Source organism: Canis aureus, chromosome 28 (genome assembly GCF_053574225.1).
Source record: "Canis aureus isolate CA01 chromosome 28, VMU_Caureus_v.1.0, whole genome shotgun sequence".
Classification (NCBI taxonomy): domain Eukaryota; kingdom Metazoa; phylum Chordata; class Mammalia; order Carnivora; family Canidae; genus Canis; species Canis aureus.
Window position 1 is genome coordinate 20,943,900 of NC_135638.1, and position 14,675 is coordinate 20,958,574.

The window sequence follows — 14,675 nt, forward strand, 5'->3', positions numbered from 1 at the left end:
CCCAGGGGATGCAAAGATGCATTCACTTAGCATATACTTAGGATGAATCCAGACAGTGATCCAGGTGCTGGGAAACAGTGGTGAATAGACCAATACCCAGTACTTACATTATAAACTGGTCATGAAGTAGTAAATAAATATGTCATGGGGATGATAAATGCTGTGAGGAACTACAAAGCAGAACAAGGAAACAAAGATGGTGTGTACTGCTCTAGGTTTGGAATGGAGGTCAGAGGTTGGGCAGAGACCTTGGTGGGATGAAGGATTATAACCTCATCTCTGCCTTTAAACTTCTCATTGACCAGAGATTCAAATGGGGAAGAGGGCATCGGTGGCATTCAGGTACCATCTCTAAACCAGTTACAGCCTGAAAATCCTCAGCATACATGAGCATGCCCTTCACAGAGAACCTGCTCCAGCCATGAGCATGTTGGCCAATGAGGCAGAAGTACACACCAGGCCCATGGGATGCCCAAGCTGATATTACAGTACATGTTTTTTTCCTTATTCATTTATGTATGCACACTTTCAATACACTTTTACTGAGTTGACTATGCACCAGGGATTGTGCTATTCAATGTTTTTAAAAAGAAAAAAAAACTACTTAATGTTTTGATTCACTTAATACAACTCCAGAGTTTTATTTTGATGACCTAGAAAAGTAAAGGATAGCACTAAGAATAATAAAGAATGACATAAAGCCCACATTCTTCTCTTAGCATCACTTACGTTTTGGAAGATAATTATCTAGAAGTGGATTTGGCCAATGGGTACACATTGGTCCCATCTCCACCTGCACATCCCAGACCAACAGAGCCAGGACTGTCAATGTTTTCTTTCCTTTAAACTCGGCTGCTGCCTCTCAGTAGCACCTCCTAGTCATCTGACTCAGATCATTGGAAGATACTCTAGAATTCAGCCCTCTCCTCTCCTCACTTCTTATGGTAAATATTTGCCTCCTACGCCCTCATTAATGTAAGGTAAATATTTGCTTATGCCCTCATAGTTCCTCATCCATATTACTGCAGTAGCCTGAACATTCTGTCTTGTCTTACTTCTCTATCTAATCCTTCCTGAAAATTGTCACCACAGTGATGTTCTGATAAGGAAAAGCTGGACCTGTCAGTGGCTTTTTCATCTTTTTTTGCCCCTAGGACTCTTCAATTCAGTCTAAATCCATCAGCATGGCATGCAAGCGTTCTCATGATCTGGATCTTACCCAGATTCTTACCCAGCTTCCCACTGTTGGCAGGATTTACCCAGACATGCACCATGAATGTTCACTGAGTGTGCCAGACTTTTGTGTCTTCTGGGCCCCACATAAACTGCTACTTTTCCTGCAAGGCCTCCCACTTTGGGCTCTTTCTAAGCTCTCAACACTCGGCTCAAGCAGTATCTCTCCTAGGTAGACTTTCTTAACCACACCCCCTACACCCCCCGCCCCCTGCCATCACCCTAGTCTGAATTGGGCATCCAATTTAGGGTGTTTTCATAGTTTTGAGGACACAAATCAGAAAAAAAAAACATAAAACCTACTTCCTAGGTTGTTGTGAGGATGAAATAAGCTAATACAAAAGCACTTAAAACAGGGTTTGGCATATGATAAGCATTAAGTGTTAGCTACTATTAAATATTAGAAATTTATCTACTCTATGACTCATCAGATCACAGGTCTTCAGATCCTAGGGAAGTAACTTAAATGTGTGAAGCAGCAGGTATGATATAGCTGGTTTTGATGGAGGCTGATATAAACTATAGAGAGAATGTCAATGTCAAGGCTTCTGAATTAAAAATCATTATCCTGCCAAGTAAAGCCTACTTACACACCATACATGGTTCTTAGTGCTAGTTGGTGTACCCCAGCATATACTCTTTCGCCACTTATTCATGCACTCAGTCGCTACATTGTATACCTACTATGTGTTCCACATGGTTCTAAGCACTGGGCATACAGTAGTGACTTGGACAGACAGAGCCCTTCTCTCATGGAGTTTACTTGACTTCAAGCTTTTTGAGAGCATCACCATCCGGGAGGCTGGTTCAGCATAGATAGGTACTGCCTGCCTATCAAATAGGAATCAGCTAATGTAAGTAAGCTGATTTAACTTGGATTGAGTAGAACTGAGCTGACAACTTCCCCCCACCTAATTCTACGAAGCCGTGGATTTCTAGACAGAGTTACTGTTTGTTTTTACCAAAACCACACCCACCCTTGTAGTGTACCTTTCCTGCCAAACATATGTAAGGTATACATTCCTGCATTGCCTCCGTTTACCATTTAACTTTTCTACGTTGTTAAGTCACTCTTGTTTACCCATGGCATTCAGGTAAACAAGATGCTAAATTCCTGGAGTTTGCAACCATCTTGCATGGCTACCCTAATGGCATTTGATATCATTATTACCCCTGTCATCTCCAAAAGAACATATTTTTATTTTAAATTAAAATGAATTTCAGATTAATTTGGGTACTTAATTTTTTACGATAACACTTAGGATTACTGAATCCACCAATGTGCCTACCATTGTTACCAAGGTATACAGGCTTTGCAGTTTTCTGCAAGATGTGTTAGCAATGTGTGTTGAGGCCACTACTATGCAATTACATCCTAACTCCCTCCATTCAGCCAGAGATCTTAGTGCATTTTTAGGTGAGCCATTAAACTGGTAATGACTCAATGCTGTGTTTTACTTCAGATTGGTTTGGCAGTTGGTGACATTGCAGAGGTCCAGAAGCATGCATTATTGAAGAGGATTGCTATGCAGGTAAGTACTGTATTTATTTTAAAACAGAATGAAATTAGCCCCATCTTAATTATTCATGTATAAGAATAGCTGATTTCTGTGAACAATTATTTAAAACTGATATTTTGTCAGTGATGAGAAACACCACAGCATAGAGTACCTATTGTGCATGTTCTCTGGTATACCTGTTGTCAAAGAATCACAAATGATGAAGAAATTTTCCTAGAACAATCTTAGCAGAGAAACTGAGAAATTATCTGAGCCTCTTTTAATGTTAACATGTGGCCCACCAGGTGGCTAGCTGCTAAATAAGAATATCATAGGAACGTCACCAGTGTGAGGTATTGTCCTATCACAGCCCATCTGTTGCAAGGAGCTACTGATCTTCTAGCTATAGCATTGCAAGAGTCACACATCATGGGTTATATTGAAGTGTTAACCACATCCATGAGGTTTTGTTCATTTGTCGCAATTCTTACATATTTGTAGACCATTCAATGTAAAATTTGCTAGTCAGAGGCTTCTGGGTAGGTCCTTGGCTATTGAATCATATGAGGTACTTACCTGTTACACAATGAAAAACTTTCTATGCTCTTACTGCATTATCTTTAAATTTCATATTTGAATGGGAATATTTGATGCTTTAAAAATATTGATAACCGGGCAGCCTGGGTGGCTCAGAGGTTTAGCACAGCCTTCAGCCCAGGGCCAGATCCTGGAGTCCCAGGATCGAGTCCCACGTCAGGCTCCCTGCATGGAGACTGCTTCTCCCTCTGCCTGTGTCTCTGCCTTTCTCGCTCTCTCTCATGAATAAATAAATAAAATCTTTTAAAAAATCATAAAAAATTAAATAAAAATACTGATGACCAGTTGAACATGCACATTTAGAAATTTAGGCCAGTTCAAGAAAAAGAATAAGTCATGGTAAGATTTAACTTTATCCTCTTCACTTTTGTCATGCTGCTTTCTTCTCTCTTACTCATTCAGCTATACATTAACATATGTTTATCTCTAAAAAAACTGTTCTAGTACATGATATGTGTGGAACACAGTACAATTTATACTGACTTTAATAAATAAGTCTAATCAGAGACCATATCAACTAAACAGAGTATAAAATATTAAAATCAGCTTAGAACCATCCTTAAACTCTTATTTTCTGTGACTAAGCCATATATTATACAGAGGGTTTGGCACATTTAAAGAACAAAAATATATAAATTAAATGGTTAAAATGTTAGGTACAGAAAATAAATGCCAACGCAGTTAAGGAAATGCTACATGAAAGAGTTGGCATGTGAGATGGACACTGAAAGATGGGATTTAGAAGAGCAGCAAGGCCAGTCCAAAAGGCAGGACCCAGCAGGAGCAAAGGGCTGAAGGCAGAATAAGAAGTGGCTAAGGAAGGGTGAAAGGCCACATGGCCTGGAAGGATGGCTCCTTAGAGGGTACTAAGGCTGCTTAAATTGATAGAGAGCTTTATTAAAAAGTAGCAAACAAAGGAAAACCTTAGCTTTGTTGTTTTTAAAGATTTTTTTAAATTTTCATTTATTTATGATAGTCACACAGAGAGAGAGAGAGAGAGGCAGAGACATAGGCAGAGGGAGAAGCAGGCTCCATGCACTGGGAGCCCGACGTGGGATTCGATCCCGGGTCTCCAGGATCGCGCCCTGGGCCAAAGGCAGGCGCCAAACCACTGCACCACCCAGGGATCCCTTAAAGATGTTTTTGAGTAATCTCTACACCCAACCTGAGATCTAGAGTCTCACTCTACAAACTCAACAACCCTGAGATCTAGAGTCCCACTCTATTGACCAAGCCATCCAGAAACCTTTTGCTTTGAAAGGAAGGGCAGTAAATGATGGAAGGGCTTCAAATTATGTTGTTAGTAAGTGGGAAGTTATTATCAGCTCTTCCAAATAATGGGAACAAAATGAAAGTGGTGTTTAAGGTGACCTGTTATGTTCTTGATTTAGTGGGGAAAGATTACAGGAAGGAAGAGCTAACTGACCAGTTATTACTGTAACAAAGATGGAGTGCAGGACTCTGGGTAGGTGGATGAGGAGAGGAAAAGAGATGTATAAACGTCTTTGCAGGCATGTCAGCAGTACTTCATAACTAATAACTCTTGGAGAGATCAAGGAAAGTAAATAAATGAACAGAAGCAATAATACTACATAGACATCTGGGGGAAGCCCACTCTACTACAGGGTCAGTAGCGTTGATATGAAAAGCACAATTCAATATTAGATTTGATCTCTTCCCTGAAACACAATAGTGCAAAAGCCTGTAAAGGAAATGGGCAGAACAATTGCTCCTATGTTATCTTCCTAGTTTTAGATTATGAAGAACATTGACGAGAAAATCAGGAAGTCATTCTCTTATTTCCCTGAAGTTATTTTTTAAGCAAATCTCTTCATCCATGTAAAACTCTATGTTATACCTACAACCCTAATTGGAGGCCACATCAGACCTGGGGCCCGAGGAGACAGGCAGCAGCACATTTCACAGAGGGACATTTAGTCTTCTCCAAAATCATCTCAAACCTACATCGGGGCAGAAAGGTTCCTGGGATGCTGCATGCTGGGAGATGTAACAGTTCCTCAAGGACAGGAGTTGTGAATGTTTGGGGGGGGGCTTGGAGCTGTTTAATACCTCCACTTCCAGTACAGGCTGGCAGCTATAGACACTATATACACTTATGTACATCATGCACACCACAAAATTACCTTCAATATGGAAAACCCACCAGTTAGAAAGGGTGAAGATGCTCCCTTAGTCCAGAGGAGCCACAGTCCGTGGGTCTACTAGACCAAGCTTGGACTTGAGGCTCTGCTGGCCATCCTTCCCAGGATATTTATTTGAGAAGGAAAATCTGGCAAATCCTATGTAGAAAGTGAACAAGGTTAAGACTTATCGTGTGCTTTGTCTGTTGGCAAACACTAGGCTTAAATAAATCTTTTTCAATCAAGTTTGAGTAAGCAAATGATAATGTGTGACCTCTGAAAAAAAATGTATATTGCAAGGGGAAAGGAATGTTGTCCTTAAGACCTGAGGGAAAAAGGAACCTTGGAAATTATTTATTATAGAAACTCAAAGAAAATACCTAATTGGTGGTGTTAATAAAATACAAGAAAACATAGCTGCTCTTGAAACTGGAACTAATATATAGCACATGAAGTAGCGGAAATGCTATGAAAATAGGGAAAAAAGATACAGAGTATGTTATGTGGGAGATGGGTCAGAGTTCTAAACAGGTGGTCAGGGAAGTTGTTAACCATTTCACCATTTGTGGATATAAACCACTTACACGCCCATATATAAAAAAGCCTATGGTCTTGGAGAACTCAACTACATGGCAACAGAGACAAAGGACTATAAGAAAAAAAGAGTAGAAGATAAATTTGGCAAACAAAAAGAAAAGTTGAAAATTAAACTAAATATCAATTCAAGATAAATCCATTAAATGAGACAAAAGATTGTCTCTGAAAATAGAAATTATATTCAAGATCTGTCATGAATAAGCCATTTTGCCCCAGATAGCACAGCCATGAAAAATTGATAGAGTACTTGTAGATGTGCCAGTTGTAATCCTTTCACTGCTTCCTGTCGTTTTCCTCCATCTAAGCGCTGCTTCCTCTCCCGCACCAGTGCACATTCATACCAACCACACATCCCAGTTGTGTGCATTTTGTAGTGTAATGCCCCAGAATACGGACAAAGTTTTATTCCTGTAGGCCCACTGTCAGTCACAGTCTATGACCAGTGAACATCTCACTTAAATTGAATTTCTTCTTTAAACAGTTTCCCCAACTGCAGATTGCTGCCACTGTCTTGTCAGTGGATGAGGTGGGAGACAGGGAGGCTGGCCAGCCCTGCTGCCTGTACCTAAAACAGAACACATGAGTCAGCTTTTAGTTTGCTCTACTAATGATTGCTTCTGTGTCATATAAAAATTCTAGATGCATATTAATGATTCCTCTCAGTAAATCTAAACTGTCCCTTAGGTGGAACTTCATACCAGCTTAGAGAAGAAGCTGCCACTCTGGTTCCTACGCAAAGTAGATCAGAAGTCCATCGTCGTGTACCCCAACAGACCCAGATGTACAGGGTTATTAGTAAGTACATGTGAAAAATATCAGCATAAATCACATGATACTGCTTGACATTCATTCATTGTGTTATCTGTAAGCGTACCCTTGTATAGACTTTGAGTCACTGTGCCTATGGAAAAGAATTAACTGTGATTTAAAAAACAAAGTGCATGATTATCACATGAGAAAGTGAGAAAGTGAGAAAGTTATGGGCAGTGGGAGGGAGACATTAATTTTGTTCTTCCTAGTGGCTCATTCACAGCCCTGAAGTATGTACCACACCCCTGTGATAGCCCATGGGTGGATGGCTGGATCAGCCATGCCCTGTATCTTTTTTTACAGTGTAGATATACCTTTTCTGTTTTTTATAGTCACATACCACTTACATATATGGAGCACATGGTTACATACACTTGGATACGTATATACACACATGCGGATATGTGGGAAATGTACACTATAGAAAATATACTAGTTGTCAGAGACTAAACAAAGCTATTGCATTATAATGAGAAAGGGACTGTATTAAAAGTCAGAAGTAATGGATGCCAGTCCTGACCATGCCTGGGCTCCCTCCTCTATGAATATTCTGAGTTCTCTGCACATTAATTTTTTACTGTGTATTCATAAAATGATAAAGTCAATCTGAGTATCAGCCTAGGCTTTTTCTAACTCCATTATTTCCCTGTTTAATTTCACTCATATCCATGGTTGCAACTACTCCTAAAACACAGAAGACTGAGCAGTTGATTCTGTAGCCTAAAGCTCCCTTTGCATTCCAGGCTCCTATGTCCAACTATCTACACTGGTAGATACATAACATCTTCACCGGTATGTCTTAAAGGTATCTCAAATTCTGCAAATTCAAAACAAACTCATGCAAAAGAAACTCACAATTTTCACTCCTCCTGTGTTTCACTCCCCTTGTAGGGAAAGAATAAAGAAGCCTCTTTCCTCTCCAAAGTTTCTTATTTCAATTAATGTCAACACCATTCAGTTGCTTGTGCAAAATGTCATCCTTGATGTCTCTTTTCCCTTTCTTGGCCCCTCATATCCAGTCATTCCCATGTTTAGGGAGCCTCCCATAGGCCTCCTGGGTGGTCTGTGTGAGCTGTCCTCTTCTCTTGCCTGGACTCCTATAATTGGCTCATTCTTGGTCATTTCACATTTTTCCTTGGCCTTTTCCAGTCTGCCAGAGGTTTAAAAGACAGTAAATTTTAAAAATATATATTAAAATAGCATTTCAGAAACTTATGGGAAATTCAATTGTGTTGGATAATGGTGCAGGGAAGTTTTAAGAGAAAGAACAGCTAGTCCTATATGGAATACCACCACTTATGATGGGCATTTTTCATGAGAAAATGTAAGATGATTCAATTACACATTTTCATAAACGATCCTCTGCTCCAGTTTCCTCCTCCTCCTACACTATCCATACATCTTGTACTATCCTTTATTATTATATATATGATTTTGTTTTATAGCTCTTGATAATAGGTTTCTCTCAACAGATTGTGAGCTCCTTGAGGGCCATAGCTATGTCCTAGAATATTTGTGGTGCTAGCTAGCATACCTGGCTCGGTAGCTGAATCATGGCACACATTCAAGAAATAGTTCCTGAACTGAGTTCAACCTGAGTAACTATTAATCTCTTATCCTACAGCGTATATTTCATTTCATTTTTTACACCAAAGAGGCAAGACAGGAAATTCCAAATGTTGACACCTCTCTAGAAATAGAAATATCAAAACAGAAATATCGGTATGTATTTTTCATTTTGTCTGTATTTGAAAAACCTAAAACTTTTAAATAATATATACTGTCAGGTTGTGTGGTATGTTTGTGTTTACTTCATATATTAAGTCATACTTTCATTGACTGATGTCCTAGTATATTGAGAATCATGAGAAATTTTTTAGGCCCAACAGCTTATTTGGTACAATTCACCAATCTGAATTCATTCATCAAAGCTTTGAAAGATTCTGAGGATTCCTAGAGCTATATAGTGTAGAGTAGTTAAGCATGAGGGCTTTAGAATGAATTTAACTGAATTTAAAGCCCTATTCAACTACTTACTCTAGGACCTCGAGCAAGCCACTTAATCTTTCTGTGCAATACCATTTTAATCTTTAAAATTTGAATAAAGATAAACTAACCAAGAATCAACAGTGCAACCTGAGGAAGAACACTTTAAAAATATGTATTGCTGAGAAAGATTATGACTACCATGAAGCTATGACCTGAGAACAGCCCCTCTGCTGTATAGAACACTTCTAGTAACCTAGGCCTTTCTGCACTCATAGACTGAAAAATTAGTTGATGATAAATTCACAAGATTTGTATATCCTTTTAGGCTGAAGGATCTCACTTCTCTTCTGGAAAAACAGCATGAGCTTATTAAACTCATCATTCAGAAGATGGAAATCATCTCTGAGACAGAAGATGAAGATAACCATAGTTCTTTTCAAGATAGGTTTAAAAAAGAGCAGCTGGAACAAAGGAATAGCAGGTGGAATTCTGTGTTGAAAGCAGTAAAGGCAAAGACACACTGCCCTTAGCATTAGCCTGCAGTGGTGCTTCCTGTGGAGCGTGGCTTGACTGACCCATTGAGTCTCATTCCCAGTTTGGAAAGAGTGAGGAAAAAGTAGAAATATGATTATTTCACTACGTGTGAAATGATGGTTTCTACATTCTTTTAAACTATGTCTTTATTCATATTTTATGCCAGTTACTACGCCTAGTAAGTTCAAGTTGCACTCCACTTCTCATTATTTGGGTATAAAACTAATTTGTTGGAACATAAATTTTAACAAGGACTAGTAAATGTTAACTGTTAAACTACAATACAAATGTCAATACTGGATTTCTGCTTGATAATTATATAATGTATAATGCATTAGACAATAAAGTATTATATTAAGTTTTACTATTTGGTATTTTTGTTTTTGCATTGGAAGGACCTGTAAGTAGAACACTGTGTACTCCATCCTAATTATAAAAAATTGCCACACCCTTCTTGCTGCTCCTGACACACCTAAAGTCACTTTGAGTTGAGACCCAAATTAATAGACCCTATGGCATGCATGAATTTTAGTATAGCTACAGATAGTATATGTTATTTATGTGTATGTTGTGTGAGTTTTTTTATTGCATTTAAGTTTTTTGAGATTTGTAAAAATGCTTCCATCAAATATGGAACCAGAGAAAGACACTACAAAAAAAAGAGAACTACATTCCAATATCTCTAATGAACATAAATCCTCAGCAAAATATTAGCAAACTGAATCCAACAACACATTTTAAAAAATCATACACCACAATCAAATGGGATTTATAGCCAGGATGCAAGGGTGGTTCAGTATTTTCCAAACAATCGACATGATACATCACATCAATAAGAGAAAGTATAAGAACCATATGATCATTTCAATAAGTCCCAAAAAAGTATTTCACAAAGTATAACATACATTCATAATAAAAACCCTCTGTAAAGTAGGTCTTATATGAAATATCCACAGCAAATGTCATACTCCATGGTGAAAAACAGAGCCTTTCTCCTAAGGTCAGGAGCAAGACAAAGATATCAAATCTCACCACTTTTATTCAACACAATACTGGAATCCTAGCCACAACAATTAGACTACAGACAAAAATAAAAGGTGTCCACATTGATAAGGAAAAAATGCCACTCTCATTATTTGCAGATTCTATGATACTATATATAGAAAACCATAAAGATTCCACCAAAAAATTACTACAACTGATAAATGAATTCAGTGAAGTCACAGGGTACAAAATTAATGTACAGAAATCTGTTCCATTTCTATACAATAATGAAGCAACAGAAAATGAAATTAAGAAAATCCCATTTACAATTGTACCCAAACCAATAAATTTTCTAGGAATAAATGTAACCAAAAAAGATGAAAGACCTGTACTCTGAAGACTATAAAACATTGATGAAAGAAATTCAAGATGATGCAGGAAAAAAAAGGACACTCCAGGCCCATGGGTTGGAAGAATATGTTAAAATGTCCATACTATCCAAAGCAATGTACTGTCAATGCAATTCCTATCAAAATACCAATAGAATTTTTCACAGAACTAGAACATACAATTCTAAAATTTGTATGAAACCACAAGAGATAAGAGCCAAAACAACCTTGAAAACCTGGAGGTATAACTATTCCAGATTTCAAGTTATATTACAGAGGAGTGGTAATTAAAACAGTATGGTATTGGCACAAAACTAGACACAAAGATCGATGTAATAGAACAGAAAACCCAGAAGTAAGCCCACAATAATATAGCCAATTAATCCTCAACAAAGGAAAAATGAATATACAATGGGAAAACATCTCTTTAGCAAATGGTACTGGGAAAACTGGACAATATGCAAAAGAATGAAACTGGACCACTTTCTTTTACCATACACAAAAATTCAAAATTCATTAAAGATCTAAATGTGAGACTTGAAACCATAAAAATCATATGAGAGCGCACAGGCAGTAATTTCTCTGCCATCAGCCCTAGCAAGATTTTCTAAATACATCTCCTAAGGCAAGAAAATAAGGCAAAAAATAAACTATTGGGACTCTATCAAAATAAAACATTTCTGCAAAGTAAAGAATCAAGAAAACTAAAAGGCAGCCTACAGAATGGGAGGAGATATTTGCAAATAACATATCCAATAAAGATTTAGTATCTGAAATATATAAGGAACTGATACAACGTAACACCCAAAAAGCAAATAATCCAGCTTAAAAATGGGCAGAAGTTATGAATGGACATTTCTCTAAAGAAGACATACAAAGGGCCAACTGACACATGAAAAGATTCTCAACATCACTCATCATTGGGGAAATGCAAATCAAAACCACAAGGAGATATTATCATACACCTGTCAGAATGACTAAAATGAAAAACACAATAAACAGCAAGTGTTGACAAAGATGTGGAGAAAACAGAACCTTTATGCACTATTAGTGAGAATGTAAATTGGTGCAACCACTGTGGAAAACAGTATGGAGGTTCCCCCCAAAATTAGAAATACCATATGATCCAATAATTTCACTACTGGGTATTCACCCAAAGACAGATGATGATAGTCTCAAGTGATACAAAGAATTATACCCTATTTTTTTTCCATCCTTTCATCCTTTGTAGCTTCCAGCCCAGGCCCTTACACATAACAGATGTCAATGAATACAACATACGAATTAATAATAAAAATCAGTGAAAACAATAAATATCACAGGCCTGAAAGATACTGCAAGAAAACTGGTTCAATCTGCCTCAGAAAAGTTTATTGTCCCTATTCTGTTGACCTTTATCCTTTAAAGGTTTGCCTCTATTTGGTGGAAGAAACATTAAAATATCACTTTTTTTTTGCCTTTTCAACTATTTCCATCTCCTATTGTTGATGATGATGATGATGTTTTTTGACTATGGCTAGCATGGGTGAAGTCTGTGCTTTGCAATTAGACAACTTGAACCTTTTTTTTTTTTTTTTTTGACAACTTGAACCTTAATAGTGATCCTAACTCTATTGGCTGAGTGACTCTGGATAGGTTTCCACATGTCTAAAATGGTGATAAAGAGTATATATCCCTATGGTGTTGGTAGGATTGAAAATTATCATGCATGCAAAATACCTACCTCAATAAATGCTATTGCAGTGTGTTTAAGAGAACTGATTTACCTGAGGTAAAGAGGATCATGTCATACTGATTACTTATGGAATTTCCTCAGATATAAGCCGGCACTCCCCGGTACTTCTGGATCTTACCAGCCAAACAAATCCTGGAGTGTATACTACAATAAAAACCTCACATGTAAAGAAAACTAACTAAAATATATATTATAGCACTTTGCCTTATTTTTGTTTTTGCCCCAGATTCAAATCACCAAACAGAACACTAACTCTCCATTAGTCAGGATAAACCACCACCATTGTGTATGTTCAACCATTTTCACCATTTTGATATGAGCCAGTTAAATGACAGTAACAAGGAGATGGCTTATGAATTATTTACTGTGTATCAGGTACTGCTCTAAGCACTATGTATTAACTCATTTGATTCTCAAAACAACCCTATGTAGTAGGGACTATTTTATTAATCATCCTTGCTTTATGAAAGAAATCATGACACTTCTCGATAGAATAGCTTATCCAAAGTCACAGTGCTGAGGTGAGACCTCAGAAGTCTACTTCTGGATGCCGTGCTCTTATCATGAAGCTATCCTGTCTCTTAAATAAAAATTAGGGAAAAGGTAATTTTTTTCCCTTGGGGACTCTATATTTGAAAGGTCACTGAGCAGATATTTGCAACGTAACATTCACAGGTAAGTGCATTGAAGATTAGGAGACATAGGGCACTGCAGGCATAATGAAATTAGGTGTGCAGGCTCTGAAGCCTCTCCAAGTCAAAGAACTTTCTAGCTGTGTGATCTTGGTTAGGTGGGGATAACCCTTTAACTTAAACTCTTAGTTAGGTGGGGATAACCTCATAGAATTGAGCTGATGGTTAAGTGTGTTCCTGCAGGTAAAACGCTTGGAATAGTGAATTGGCACTATTCTGAGTATTAGCACTCAAAAAATACTAGCCACTACAGAAGAGTAAATCATTTGCAAAGTTCTGAAGAACAGCTATTTATTTAAACATTTTTTTCTATTTTTATCTAAGCTGAAAAATGTAAGAACTGTACAAGGATGATCTTAAAACTCAGCTATCATATCCTAGTTGAGATTTTTCCCCCCAGTTTGATTCCAAAATTTCTCAAATCTAATTACATTCATGTGCTTGATATGACATCACTATCTTCTCAGATGAGTGACATTTTGTAAGCTGTAAAAACTCAAATGGGCCAATTGCTTTGTTTACTATGACTAAAACAGAGGGCACCATGTACTTAGAGCTTTCATGGGTCGAATATCTATTTCAAATGATAGCGATGTATAAGAAGACAGTGAAAATAAAACATCATTTGAAGACTAGATATAAATGTTAGTGCATATAGGAATTGTCCAGGTTATCTTTCCTATCTGCCAGATGCATTTGGACCACAGATTTATTTTAAAGGCTGATTTTTAAGGGGAATGAGATTTTAAAAGGCTGCCTGGAAATGACTCGGGTCCTTCCAAAACAAATAATCATTGGCCAGGGTAGAGAGTGAGTTTTAAAAAACCTATCAAGTACATCTAACTTAATGTATGCAGCATATGCAGGCCCAGGGCTTGACAGTGGGGCCAATAACTCCATAATCCAAGGTATCCCAGGTGCCAAGACTGCCACAGAAACCTCCAGAGCAACACCTGCTTGGCTGTGTTGCAATTACGGGGAAACTGCAAGAATCAGAGCTAGAACACCTCCTGATGACATTATGGAAATGGTCTCTAAAAAGCAGTCAGAGCCAAATGACAGAGGACTTGTCTCTGATTCTACGGACTGTCACAGTTCCGTTTGTTGTGCAGCTTTATGATGGGTTAAACTTCATTCTGTTACAACTGAACCTTCTAACTTAAGAGTCTCTTGCACTAATGTCTTTATTATTAACATGCTTTCAAGGAAGCACAGCTTCAGTGGGAGACAAGACAGGAAGCTGCAGGCCACCCTTTGCAATTTCCACCTGTAGATTCCCCACCAAACAGCACTCAAGCCTTGCCACCTGTTCTCAGTAGGCGAAAGAAGGCTTAAGACAACTGAGCATCAATTCCACTAACGGCAACAATAAAATCAGCGCCCCCTAGAGGTGTGATTGATACTGAACCCAAAGGGAAGACCTCATTGACAGAGACCTGTTTTGTGCAAAAGGGTTGTTTGTTTGGTTTTTTTAA

The 14,675-nt window shown here is 37.9% G+C and overlaps 1 protein-coding gene across 1 annotated transcript in view; it reads left to right on the forward strand.

The window, feature by feature from the left end:
* Nucleotides 1-9,764, forward strand: part of TRPA1 (transient receptor potential cation channel subfamily A member 1) — a 49,187-nt gene extending 39,423 nt beyond the window's left edge. The window contains exons 24-27 of the mRNA XM_077876581.1: nt 2,697-2,765; nt 6,752-6,862; nt 8,502-8,599; nt 9,192-9,764. Of these exons, the coding sequence (XP_077732707.1) occupies nt 2,697-2,765; nt 6,752-6,862; nt 8,502-8,599; nt 9,192-9,396 (483 nt within the window). The 3' untranslated portion in view covers nt 9,397-9,764. The remainder of the gene's footprint in view (nt 1-2,696; nt 2,766-6,751; nt 6,863-8,501; nt 8,600-9,191) is intronic.
* The last annotated feature ends 4,911 nt before the right edge of the window (nt 9,765-14,675 follow it).